The 14,334-nt window shown below is 39.6% G+C and overlaps 1 protein-coding gene and 1 long non-coding RNA gene across 2 annotated transcripts in view; one reads left to right on the top strand and one right to left on the bottom strand.

Moving 5' to 3' along the window:
- The window catches only part of CFAP58 (cilia and flagella associated protein 58), a 96,644-nt gene that overhangs the window by 16,372 nt on the left and 65,938 nt on the right, over positions 1 to 14,334 (top strand). Inside the window, exons 8-9 of the mRNA XM_008518341.2 lie at positions 3,292 to 3,374; positions 6,550 to 6,741. Of these exons, the coding sequence (XP_008516563.2) occupies positions 3,292 to 3,374; positions 6,550 to 6,741 (275 nt within the window). The remainder of the gene's footprint in view (positions 1 to 3,291; positions 3,375 to 6,549; positions 6,742 to 14,334) is intronic.
- Positions 8,996 to 12,622, bottom strand: LOC139081120 (uncharacterized). The gene is made up of 3 exons (XR_011536112.1): positions 12,489 to 12,622; positions 12,142 to 12,241; positions 8,996 to 11,966 (listed from the first exon to the last, which is right to left on the bottom strand). It is a non-coding gene; the product is annotated as an uncharacterized lncRNA (long non-coding RNA).

Raw genomic sequence — 14,334 nt, 5'->3', positions numbered from 1 at the left:
GGTAAGTGGCTAATGTGAAAGGGACATCATTTTGAATACCTTAGACCTTCTTACCTTAAAAAATTCTTCAACAGGCTATACTGAGCCCAAAGTATTGCTCAGTATTTGTCAATGTAGTACATAATATCTACACTCTTAGGTCTGGGTTTTACATGACGTTTCAGTTCAGTTCCCTTTTTCCACAGAAGGTAGAGGATAAATTAAAGTGAATGTCCCCCATTAGTAATATTTGAGACAATATGTACCAAGAATCAGTGGGACGAAAATAAATGACTTCTAACTTCTTTTCTCTATTAGTTCTTTACCATATAGCGAACCCAGCTATCACATTGACCTGTGGAGGAAAAATTTAAGTGCCACAGGAGGCCATATAGTGCAGAAAAATCATTAAGGATACAAACTCTGGAGTCAGATCTGTCTGGAGGCAGGAACACCTCATTGACCTCATGCGGGCTGCTGTGAGTTGTGAATCACCGAATGAGATAACATGTAAAAGCATAAAAACATACATTGTCTCGCTAAAAGTTAGGTAAAATCCAAATCTCTAGATAAGATTGTTACAAATATTTGTCACGTAAGTCTTTGAGAAGTGCAGATATTTTTCCTTCTTAGATATCAGGAAATGATCTTTTATTGAGGTGCAGTGGCACTTGATGTTGACAATTTCTCCATTTATTCATTCATTCAAAAAATTGAGGGCATACTATGTGCAGGCATTACGCTGGGCACTGGGCTCACGGAGGTCCCTTCCCCCAGGATGTTTACAGTCCAGCCCGAGTTTACAGTCTAATGTCTTCAATGGCAGATATGAAGAAAAATGCAGCTACTAGAGCTTGGTTTGAAACTGGCTTAGTCACTTTCAAAACACTCCCATATTTCAATTTCTATATTTTTGCTTGCGATAGCTCTAAGCTTTGAAAAAATATACATTTATCCCTTCAGTGTTGAACCCAATTTTTCACCTTTAAATTGTGTTTACCGACATCATCATGCTGTCTCTTCACGTTACTTTATAAACATCATTAACTTAACTGTTTCTTCTTAAGGATCTCTTCCTTTTGATGTGCCGCCTCAAAGAGTGGCCTTGGACATAATGGTTAGGGGCACGAGTTCTCCAGATGTCATGATTTTCTACCATAAAATCCAAGAAATGAACTGAAAAACTGCCAGAACTAATGAGAGTTCAATAGGGTGGCAGGTTGTAAAATAAATATATAGATATCAATAGCTTTCTTCCGTACAAAGAATCAGTTAGAATATATGGTGGAAAAACCCCCTTTCACAGTAGCAACTAAAGTAATAAAACATCTATGAATAAAGTTACCCACATATCTGCAAGACCTATATATAAAAAAAGCCACAAAATTCTACTGAGAGGTATAAAGGAAGACTTGAAAAATGGAGAGAGATACCAAGTTTCTGGATGAGAAACTCAAAATGATAAGATATAAATCTCTTCAAATTAATCTATACATTTAATATTCCCAATAAAAATTTCAGTGAGTTATGTTCTTTGGGACCTGAGAACTGATTCTAGAGTTGCTCCAGAAGAATAAACAAAGAAGAATTTTATGACAACAGCCATAAAATTCTGGAAAAGAAGAGTGATGAGGGAGCGTTTGCCTTACCAGGTATTTAAATGTGTTATGAAGCTTTAATAATCAAATAATGTAGTGAAAATGCCCAAATAAACTGATCAATGGAAAAGACTGGAAAGGCCACCAAAAGACCCCAAATTATCTTCTAAGATAACGGGGTTGTTTCATACCAGTGTGCTGTATGGATTATTAAGAAAATGATAGTATGACAATAAACTACTTTTTGGGGAAAAAAGTTAACACTGAATGTAGAAACCATAAAGCCAAGATTGAGAGATTTAATGAGATAATAGCTGATTTCTTTATATATAGCAAAAGACTCTCCGTATAAAGGCAAATTGACCAAAATATCGCAAAGAGTTAGTATCCTTGTTATCTGTGTAAAGAGTTCTTACAAATCCATAAAAAGGAAAAACAATTCATGAGGAAAATGGGCAGAGAGCAAGTGTGGGCAATTTGAAAAACAGAAATGCAAATAAACGGTTATTAAACATGAAAAGTAGTCAACTTTGCTACTAATCAAAGAAATGTAAATTAAATACGACATACGAGTTTTAAAAAATCTATCAGATTGTCAAAGATCAAAGAGAATGATAATACCCAGTGGTGGTTTGGGTGTGGATTTAAATTGCTATTAATTTTCTGGAGAGAAATTTGGCAGTAGGAGAGAAATGTCTTTTTTTTTTTTTTTAATTCCCTTTGATCCAGGACTTCCTCTGCTGTAGTAAAAAATGAACAAGAACTTTCCCAGGATTATTGCTTATAATTGCCAATAAATAAATAAATAAAATGACAGCAACTTAAATGTTAAGATAGGGGACTGACTAAATACATTATACATTTTCATATAGTGAAATATCATGGAGACATTAAAAACTCTGTTGTAGACGCACATTTATAATATGAGAGGCATTTGTTTTATGTTTGTTAATTATAAAAGCAAGCTACGAAACAGTATGCATAGAATGATTCCCTTTTGGTATATTTATATGAATGTATACATACTTATATTTATGTACACACATATATTTGCATAGGAAAACGTCTGGAAAAAGACATATCAAAATCCTGAGTAGATTCTGGTTGATTTGAATTCTTTTTCTCTTTTGTTTATTTGTATTTCTAATTTATTTCTGTATTTCTCTTATAACAAAAAAGGTTTAAGGGGCTGGCCCAGTGGTGTAGTGGTTAGGTTCATGTGCTCCTCTCCAGTGGCCCAGGGTTTGCCGGTTCAGATCCTGGACACAGACGTACATGTCGCTCATCGAGCCATGCTGTGCTGGCATCCCATGTGCAAAATAGTGGAAGATTGGCACAGATGTTAGCTGAGTGACAATCTTCCTCAAGCAAAAAGAGGAAGATTGGAAACAGATGCTAGCTCAGGGCCAATCTTCCTCACCAAAACAAATAAATAAATGAAACAAAAAGAGCAAGGACTTTTTGGAGTCAGAGAAACCTTGCTGCCAATCTCAGCCTTGTCACCTCTGGGCTGCGGACCCTTGCTTGGCATGTGGCTTACTGTCTCTAAGCCTCAGTTTCCATCTGTTTAGTGGGACAGGAAGACCTACCTCACTGGGATATAGTTGCATAGCTACAGATAAACGTATAGAGCAGTTTTGTGTCACTTTGGCTTTGACAGAGTCTCTCTTAGGTTGACTCATATTTATTGTTGTTTTTCTCCCTGGTGATATAGAGGTGGAGACTTCAAAGAAACAGGCGGAACTTGATAAGAAAGCAATGGATGAGCTTCTGCGAGAAAGGGACATATTAAATAAGGCGAGTTTGTTACAGTAACACTGGTAAATAAATGCATTTCTTTAGCGCTCTAATATCTACCTATAACCCAGTTGTACGGGGAAAGAAAACTCTGAGGCAAACAAAAGTAGATTAGAATAAATAATAGTGCTCCATTTTCCTCTGAGCTGCTGTCCACAGTCCACACTACTCACTGGCCATGAATTGAAACCGCTTTATCACCTGTGAGCACAAAGGGACTTTGGAGAATTATCACATAAACTCGCAGGGGATTTCAGAGTGTTTTGTGGATTCTGTTTTTATTGCTGGTGTGTGTGTTATTTGGCATCCTGAGCAGCTGATCAAATTGCTGAATTTAGTATCTGTAATCTGCAACTTTGGCTCATCCAGAAAATACAAGTGAGTGCTAATACAATTTTAACTTTGAGGTGTTAGGTATAGCCGTTGGTGGTATGAAAAGTCACCTTTCCTCTGTCTTCTCAGGATTGTTGCAGGTTTTGATTTTTGTTTTAGGCCCTGGTCTCTCCCAGTCTTTGAGCTCAGTAGGGTCCAAAGCTGAGGGAGTGGCTGGGGGAGCTCGAGGCCTGGGGGCCTCCATTCAAGGCAGGACCCCCACCCCCACTTCTTTCCTCTCTCACCCCTTCCAGAGGATTCTTTCCATTGACAGTCACTCTTTGGAGATTAACCACTTTCAAGGATTTAGGGTAAACATCTCTGCTGGAGGATTTCCTCCAGGTGTGGAGCGAGGGGGCTGCCTCCGTAACAGACAGCCAGATGGCTTTTGGCCAAGACAGCTTCATCTCATCAAAGGAGCAACAGCCCACATTTGTTCATTCCGACTTTTCATTGTTTCTTTAGGTTCCCCAGAATTGAACAAATGTTAACAAAATAGACTATCCTTTAACTTAAAGTAGACTATTTAGGGAATCTCAGAAAACAGTAGGTAGGAGATTAGATATCTTTATATGCTGAGCACTCCTTAAGAAAATCATTGAATTTTTTTTTTTTTGCATAATCCTGGAATCTCTTCCTTTATTTTATAAATTCATACATGTAAACAATATTATTGCATTTAGGTTTTAAATTTATTTTTAACACATCTGTCATTTAATCCATTTAGATTTTATAGGTACTGGTAAACAACCAGTAGATTTTCCGCCACAATAGGACACACAGCACAACATGAATTTTACATGTATTTGTTTGAGTTCACCAGTGTCACTTCCTCCCTTTGGGGCAGGGCATACTTTTTTTCCTTTCTTGGCCATTGCGTCCTTAGTGCCTCGTGCAGCAGCTGACCCTCTGCAGGTATGCAATCAACCTTTATTGATAATACATTCTTTCCCTACTGACTTGAAATGCCACCTTTGTCGAATGAATGAGTGACATAGTTTTGACAGGCAGCGGTGTTAATATATTTTGGTTCTTTCAGTGTCATGTTGAAGTGGCTTTGTCTTTTATAGAGTAAATGTTTAATTCAATACTTGAAAATAAAGGTGACCTTTTCCATTTTCTACATCGTCACCCAACCAAGGCTTAATGTGCATTTTACCTGTTTATATTCCAGTGGTTTTCAGACCTGGCTGTAGGTCTGTGTTGGTTAGAGAGTTGGGAACGGGCTACAAGGTGCTTCGTGGAACCCATGGATACAGCTGGGCCTCAGGAACTGATGGGGAAACTGGCCTGCATTCTTGGGATACACAGGAAGCCCCCTCTCTTTGCCACTAGACTTCCTGCTGAGGTTTTGCTTTCTTCTTCTCTTTCAGTGAAGATTGCCTCTTTGTTTCCCAGTCCATGTGGCAGAAAAAAGCCTGTCACCAACAGCTCCCAAGATTACATCTTCTACTGAGTTGCAAAAATCTAAAGGCCCTCTTTCAAAAGTCCCTGGGAAGGGTCATTTGGTCCGTTCCGCTATGGCTAGGGAAGCGGACCCCCTTGGGAGAGCATGGCTGCCTGAGTTGCACTGCCATTGAACAACTTGAACATTGAACAAGGAACAACTTGGCTTCTTGGGTACCCAACCCAAAGCTTTCCACTTCAGCATCAGAAATCACCAGTGTAGCTTTTTAAAAAATAGTCAGTGCCTGGGTCCTATCCCAGGTCCACTGCCTCAGAATCTCTAGAGTTAGGACATGGGCACCTGCATTTTTTAAAAAACTAGATTAATTTATTTTTTATTGTGGTAAAATACACAAAAGACAAAATTTACCATTAGTGACATTTAGTACATTCATTCACAATTTTGTGCAACCATCACCACTGTCTAGTTCCAGAACATTCTCATCATTCCAAAAGGAAACCCTGTACCTGTTAAGCAGTCACTCTCCGCTCCTCACCTCCTCCCACCCCTGGCAACTGCTAATCTGCTTTCTGTTTCTATGGATTTGACCATTCTGGATATTTATATAACTGGAATCATACAATATGTGACCTTTTATGCCTGGAGTCTTTCACTCAGAATGATGTTTTCAAGCTTCAACCATGTTGTAGGATGTATCAATACTTCTTTCCTTTTTATGGCTGAATAATATTCCACTGTCTGGATATACCACATTTCTATGATCTGTTCATCAGTTGATGGACATTTGAGTTGTTTCCACCTTTTGGCTTGTGTGGATAGTGCTCCTATGAACATTCATATGCAAGTTTTTGTTTGAACACCTGTTTTCAGTTCTTTTGGGTATATACCCAAAAGTGAAATTGTTGGATCATATGTTAATTCTAGGTATCTGCACTTTTAATAAGTTGGCTTTATTTTACTTTGTAGTCAAAGTCCTATTACATGATAATATTCATTTGTTGTAACCTCACAAGAAAAAGGCTAAAGCTGGGATGGAGGTTGACTTTGGGGTTAGCCAGCCCCGGATTCAAATCCTGGCTCTGCCACTCTCCTGTTATATGAACTTGTAGGCAAGTAGCTTGACTTCTCAGTCTCAATTTCTTACCCCTAAAATAGGAGCAATATAGTGCTCACTTCCCGGGGATGCTGTGGTCGCTCAGTGCAATTTGTATGTGTGCTTAAAGTGCCTTGTGCAAAATTAACATAACTCTTAATAAGCTGTAGAGAATATGATTATTTTTATTCATCCAAAAAACAATGCATCTAATTATTTTAGGGATGGGGCAGGAGGTAAATTTAACCCAAAATTCCCAAACATTTTAAGTAATGTGGCTGCTCTGTTGTCCTTAATTTTAGAATATGCTTAAGGCGGTCAACGCGACCCAGAAACAGATAGACCTGGTAAAGCTCCATGAACAAGCCAAGAGGAACCTGGAAGAAGAGATCCAGAACTACAGGGATGAGGCTCAGAAGCAGAGGAAGATCATCTTTCAGCTGGAGAAGGATCGAGATCGGTACATCAACGAAGCCAGCGACCTCACCCAGAAGGTAAGACGCTCCATGACAGTGTGGGTGGAGCACCGGCCTGTTCTTTCTGACTGTCACACACTGTTGCAGAAGGATTTATTCGGGTTTCAGCTTGTGGTTCTCATGAAGATTTAAGAGGAACACTGTTGACAGAATAAAAGCTGTCCCAGAGCTGATCCTGGGCCAAGTGGTGAAGCAGACAAGGCTTGTGCTTGGTGATCTGTTTCCCCTTTCTGGGCCCCTCTTCCAAATTCCGGGTTCTCCCTCTTCGCTGTTGCCCTGCCGTGCAGCATCCCGGGTTGGCCTCACCAGGGCCGTCAGCATCGTCAACTCTCAACCCTTTGTTCACACACCCTCACCTGTCACTGAAACTCTTGTCCCCTCAGAGCAAGGATTCCAACTAGGTGTTAGGAGAAGAGCACCTAATTAAATGACCTCGAGTTAAGATGTGAGTGACTACTGGCATCCACTAAATGTGTCACATATTCAGGGAGCATTTTTATTTTAAAACTATTGCAAACCTAAAACCTCACCAGTGGTGGAAATTCACACGTTGAGCAGCTGAGTTCCAGGTCTCTATTTCTTGTGAACTCACGAGGGAGAAGGCTCGAGGCAGGGTCTTTAAGAATGATTCAGGGATCTGGATGTGACATTCACCAGTCATCTTAGCACACTGCGGGCATTAAGCATGAGAGGTTAAACTAGTACCGTCTGTAGTGCATTCACAGATGGCACAGAGCAGTGGTTTCAGGATAAGGGGGTTGGGTCATGAAGAAAAGTTTTAGCTGTGAGGCTGAGAAGAGAGTTTGGGAGAAAAGATTCATTTAATGAGTTGGTTTTCTTTTTTCCCCACCAACATGTTGTCTGCTATGCAGTGTAAGCCTTCTCTTCCATCTCCTCAATGAAATCTGCAGTAAATTCTACAGTGTTTACTAAGGCTTTGCATGTTTAAGCTTTGTTTTATTTTTTGGAGTGGAATCTCAAAGAAGATGACAAAGGGGACAGCCAATATTTGAGTTATAAACATGAAGTAGGAAGCAAGCTTTTCTAATAGGAAATCAGATTCTTTCCACTTAGACTAAATAAATGCTGAGCAGATTTACAGAATATAGGTTTGGCGGAACATTAATGCATACACTCAGTCCAGTCCTGGCCGGACATGTCTTCCTTGTAGAAGATCCCCACGTGATTCTCATACCCCTGGGAATAAGGGAGATGAGGCTGTTCAGGGGCGGAGGGGTTTAACCCAGGGATGCTAGCTTCCAAGGTCCCACCTGGCCATCCTGTGAGTAGAGTGAATCAGTATTTTGGTACACACTTGTTACCCATGCAAGGCATAGCCACTGGTATACTCTGACCTATGGGACAGAGTCCATGCTCTTTGTTCTCTCTGGGAAATTTTTCCTCTCCTTCTCTGCACAGAAGACTCCTATTCATCCTTCGAGACCCAGCTCAAATGCCATCTCTGGAGTCAAACCTACTCTGACTCCCTAGGCAGAGCTAGTTACTTCCCACCTTATGGATTTGTCGAGATCTCTGGAATGGTGCTTATCATCCGTTAGTGTAATTATTTATTTGTACATTTGTTTTCCCTACTTTACGGTAAACTCTTGGGAGCGAGGACTTTATCTCATTCATTCTTTATCTCCAGCATTCTAGTAAATGGTAGGCAGCAAAACAATGTTTGTTAAGCAAGTGGATAGATGATGAGTGATAAAAAGAATTCTGCCACTGATTTTAATATAAGATTCTACATTTTTCTCTGCTTCATTGTAAAGGAGAGATACTGGTGCCAAATTTTGCTGTGAACTGTTTTTCACAATTTCTGGTATTTAACTGCACAAGGTTATATAATGTCTCACCTAAATAATTTAAGCAGAAGTTCTTAAAAAATTATTTATCAGCTACAGTTTTTCTATCTCTTACTTAACCCCTGATAGCACATATCAGTTGCTATAGCAACTTGTGTCATCTCTGGACTTCTTATCTTCTTATTAAGGACATGTATATCTTTTTGCCCCCTCCCCATAGTTCTTTCTTTACTGTCACACACACCCCTCTCACTCCCACAAACAGAAGGTTCCTTTTCATGCATTCTATTTATAGGGAGCTGAGGAACAATATTAAAGGCTGGGGAAGACGTTTTTATCTACTTCTAAAGTGAGTACATATTGTTTCAAGTTCATCCTTTTCACTGGACGATTTCTTTTGTAAAAACCCAGTCTATGGATAAATAAGAAACGCAAAGGTTTTTATGAAACAATATTCTTCAAAATAAGTTGTGCTCCATTTATTTGATACAATATAATTACCCATTAAAATTAGATGTTTGAAAAATATTTTTAAAACTGGGGAACATGTTCACAACATGAATCTGATCAAAACAGAATGCAAAATTATTTATATGGGTTGACTCCAGCTTTGTCTGTGTGCATAGGGAAAGGATTGGAGTCATCGTCATGGGATGACTGTGAGGATTAAATGAGGTATTATTTGTGAAGTATTTGGAATAATCTTTGGTGCACAGTAAATGCTTGCAAATGTTTCACAAACAAACAAACAAACAAGTTTGTTGACAAATAGTCCAGAGTTTTTCCTCAAAGTGGCATTTGAACGTAGCTGTTCTCAACTTCTTGTTACCTGTCAATAAGGTGCAGACGTAGATGAAAACTTGTAACAGTGTCAAACACTAAGGCTGACATAAAGCCTGATGCTAAAATAGAAAAGAAAGTGGATAAGAATTTTAAAGCCAGCAGAGGTGAATTGAGAAGACCTACCTGGACCTCCATGGTCCCTTGAATTTGCTTCACAAAAGAGACTACCTGAGAAGAAGAGAAAGATGCTTTAAAACTCTTCCCCATCTCTTTTCTGACTCAGGGTCTGTACCACGCAAGAACTGACGAGGTGTCACTCTACCTTTCTCCTGGTCAACTGTTTCTGCCCAGCTAGTTGGGAAAATACAGCAAACCCAGAGAGCAAATGGGCAGGCAGTGGGAGACCTGGTTGTGGCCCAGTGCATTCTGAGGACGGTGACTTAGGGGTGTGACAGGGCAGAGAGAATCACCCCCAGAAGTGGGGCATACTAGGATGACAGTTTTCCGTAGGCTACATCAGCTCAGAGTGACAGGGAATAGGCCTTTGGGCCCAGGGCTCCACAATATCCTTAAACGAGGGTGTACTAGAGATTGGGAGACGGACGGGGCTCTGCACATCACTGTGCTTCCAGTTGTAGATTTGAAAGTAGCTTCTGCTGCCATCTTGGGGTGCTAAGACTTGGACACACCTTAGTAGTACTGTTCCTAGGTTGCAATAAAACCCACCTTGCTCAAGGATGAATAAGGAAAAAAGCAGCTTAATGGGGCCTACAGAAAAAATATGCCTTAGAACCAGAGAAGGAGAACAGCCCCTGAGAATCCCAGGGTAAAAGCCTGGCTCTGGAAATTCATCTATAGTGAGATATTTAGGTTGAAGCCTTTGAAATAGCCAATTTTGTAACTAAAAGACAGTTGACTCTCAGTGATTTCCTAAGGTTCAACCTAATTGAAGAAAATGCAGAGAAAAGGGTTGGCTTCCTTCAAAGAGTGTAAATACACAAACCCAGTGCCAGGTTTCCTCTAGTGGAAAGAACAGTCTTTGTTGAGCAAATTGCCTTGAGACTTGCATTGGTTTGAAAGGTGAGGCCCAGTGAACCAGAGTGAAACAAAGTGAGGTAAGAAAAGTAACAGAAATTGGCAAGGGAAAGGACGTGTGGTGAGCTGGAGATTCGGGGGAGATGTGAAAGGACGAGAAGACAGCAGAGACACCAACATCAAGGCAGCAGGCTGGGCTCTTCTGGAGGAGATGACCAGTGAGGAGTTCCCAGAGGCAGAAATGACTGAGGAGGGATTGCTAAGAACAAGCATGTGCAATATTTGATTTTAAATTCTTCACTGTGCTCTGTGCCTCAAACCTTCAGTGACAGTCTGCTGCATCAACCTTGAGGCTGGATTGCACCTTGCAGGGGTAGCAATGGCGTGGTGAGGGGTGTCAGGTAATATATCCTAGAAAAGGAACAGTAGGTCCAAGAGACAAGATGCCAACTGAGAATCCAGAATTCCATGGAACAGGAAATCACAGCCACAATAAGCAGGAGAAATATAATTCCTCCCAGAGTTCTTGATGATATTAGGTGGGACGTTGGGTTTCCTAGCACACAGAATTGGGATTCCAGACTTTTTGTTGTTGTTTTTTTGTTGTTGTTAAGGGTAGGGTGACCCCAGTAGGATCTAGGACTATCATCTGGATTATAAGTCCAAAATGACGTTACCTCTAGGGTAAAGCAAAGATGAAATAAAAAGGAAGGGATGGATGAATTAAGGAACCACTGTAGAGACTAGAAAACAAACAAAACGAAAACAAACAATGGTAGATATAAAATCCACGCTGAAGTTAGTGAAGAACAGACCTGATGTTGCAGAGAATGGACCCAGAGGAGTGCAAACTTGGAATTCTCTTAGAACGCAGAAGAAAAAAATTAAAGATAAAAGTTATCAAAGAGGAGATAAGAGATAAGAAGGACAAGGAAGAGAAACCAGCCTACAGACAGTTGGTCTCTGAGGGTGGAGCTGAGCCGCAAATCAAAGACATAATGGGAAGATGTTTTCTGAAGATGAAAGAATTGTGCATGTGGACTGACCGTGTTCCAGGCAAAGTCAGTGACAGGAGACTCTCATATATGACTCGCTCTGAAAGAAAGATTGTGTGTGTGTGTGTGTGTATTGTTTTACCTACAATGATGAAGAAAAGTAATCCGTGAGAATTAGGCAAGAAGAAACAGAAGCCTAGTTGCTTTTTTTTTTTTTTAAGAGGAGCAAAAGTAGAAGGAAATATACCAATATATTATAGCGGTTTTCTCTGAGTGGTAGAGATACAAATTGCTTTCATTTCCTCCTTTTGTACTTTTTGTATTTTTCAAATTTTCTAAAGTGAATATGTATTACTTTAGTATCCTGATTAAAAAAATAAAGAAAAAATATTAATAAAACCTTGCCCTTCCTTCAAGGGCCAAATAAAAGTCCACTTTTCCCAAGGACATTTATTAAAAGTGATCCCTAACCCTCTCTGCTTGGTTCCGTTCTCTGAAAGTTGAGAAAATCCTGTGTTAACTTACTGTTATTTGCATGTCTGCCTCATTCTACTCACGAGCTCCTTGAGGGCAGGTCTTATTCAATCTTCAGCTCTTTGTATTACTTATTTCCTAAATAGGTCTTCAAATATTTTTTGAAAGAATGAATGGAAAGCACATTAGACAATTGGATTAGGTAGAAAAAGACTTACTTTTAGGTATCTATATTAAATTCTTCTTCAATAACATATTTATGGCTAGGGTGTGCCCTCCCTTTAAATTAATTTGAAACTTGTTGCCATAACAGACAATCTTACCTGAATTATCCTTGGCCAGTTTAGCTGTGAGTGACTTGTGGCATGGTCTCTTTTTCCTTCTGGGAAGCAAGAACATTCAACATTTGCCTTTTGATTCTTTCTGTTTAGAGAAAGAAAGGTGAAATCTAAGATACCACAAGCCCTACAGTACATTTTAATTTACCTTGGCATTTGCAAGTGAGAAAAAAAGAGGATCCCCTTCTGTGCCAGAATTGGATGGCTCAGAATCCCAAACCTTTTGTTTTGTGTTTGTCTCAGTCAACACTTGCCATAATAATGCTGCATAATACACAGCCACAAAATCTCACTGGCTTGCAAAAATAAGGGCTTATTTCTCACTCACACACCCGCAGTTGACTGGAGGTCAGCTGATCTAGGCTGTGCCTGGCTCAGGGCTGTGAGGTGGGTCCAGTTCTGCTCTACTTGTTTCTCATCCTCCATGATGGGTGTTATTCTCACAGAGAAAGGAAGGGGTGCGAAGGTCAAACCCAACCGCACAAGCACGTTTCATGATTCTCTGCTTGCCTAACGTTCTCTGACGTCCCATTGGCTATAGCAAGTCACATGTCCAAGCCCGACCTCAACAGCAAGGGGAAATAGGCTCCTCCCACGAGGTGCTGGGGACGCTGGGAGAGAGGGAATATTTCTTGAGCCATAGGATAGTCTTTTACAGGGTTTCAGCATTTTTTAATCCTCATGGTTTTTCTTCTGCTGCGCTCTAAATTTTACTATTCAGATAAATTGAGAGGTGCCAGGAATGGCATTATAAATTGTGGTTCACCATATTTTCTCTTTTCTGAAGTTTTACTAATTTTAGGTAAAACCATTTCTAGTTAATTATTAAATCTGAGCAACATTTTGCATGTTCCACACTTGGCTCATTTTAGGACCCCTACTTTTTCATTCTAAACATTAAACTTCTGGCTGTCGCCTCTCAGACATTTTATATGCCAAAAAGCATTTGTTCACAGTGGATCTTTGCCTGGAAGTTGCTAAGCTCTCTGCTTCTTTGCCTATAACAGTGTCAAGCAAAGCTCTTCTAGACAGAGGTTCCAAGAAATGAATAATAATGTGCTTTCAAGGGCTTAGAAATAAGTGAGGAAAGCAATAGTTGATCAAAGAAATATTCTCTGAATAGGTATCTTCACAATGAAGTAAAGCTCCTGTTTCTTTGATATTAATTTGAGGTTTTCTCCAGAGCATCCTTACTAGGGTAGAACCCTAGAGAGGGGCTTCAAGGGGACATATACAAATTATAAGCATTTTGTGTTATAATAACAGAAGTGTACTGTAGACCACTATTTTCTTGTAGAACAGAATTTGTTCCATAGAAAAATCAAATTGACTTGTTGAGTACTCATATTGTATAATATGATATACCCATCATGATAATCTATTAACATTTTTTAAATGATGAAATTACTATATGCTAGGTACTTACATGATGGCACAAATATATATTTTTCTTAAATCCTCATAATAACCCTCTGAGTTAGATATCATTACATCCCTCATTTTATAATATAATGTAATATGTCATTAAACAACAGATAGAAACATAGATATGCCTCCCTAAATTTAACATAGAGGATAAAATAAGAAAGCAGGAAAAACAGAGAAGACTTAAAATTTCACAAGCCTGGGTACATAGGTGTTTTTGTTGTTGTTGCTGTTTCCAGAAAGTGAGTTTCTCGGTTACCTTATGAAGGTAAAGGCACTGTCAGCATTCAAACCATTGACGTTGAGTCAAAAGAACTTAGTTGAGAGGTTTATTGTACTAATATTTCATCAAATGCCAGTTAAGGGGTTTCCAATTCAGTGACCTACTTTCTGATCCTGCCCCAGTCTATATGATGTTTTGACTATGCTGCAGATCTCCAGCATGCGTTATTGATTTCCATCTCATTCTTATCTCTATTGGCAGGTTGTTTTAACAGGAAAATGAAAGGCAGGAGTAAGTTATAGACTGGGCCTGTGCCCTCAGAGTGCAACATAAGCGTTTTCTGGGCTCCTCTGAAGCGGGCCTCCAAATGCTAGCAGCTCCAACTCTCTGGCTGTAATAAAACTTCCTGTATTTGAGTGTGATTTATCTCAGGAGTTGGTTTGAGGTATCTAAAGGGTAATCAATTAGTTAAGCTCCAGCCTCACATTCTCTGATATACTATTTTTAGCAGGGGACATTTTGCTGATGAG

The sequence above is a fragment of the Equus przewalskii genome, chromosome 1, assembly GCF_037783145.1.
Source record: "Equus przewalskii isolate Varuska chromosome 1, EquPr2, whole genome shotgun sequence".
Taxonomy (NCBI): Eukaryota; Metazoa; Chordata; class Mammalia; order Perissodactyla; family Equidae; genus Equus; species Equus przewalskii.
This window is presented reverse-complemented; position numbering and strand designations above follow the sequence as displayed.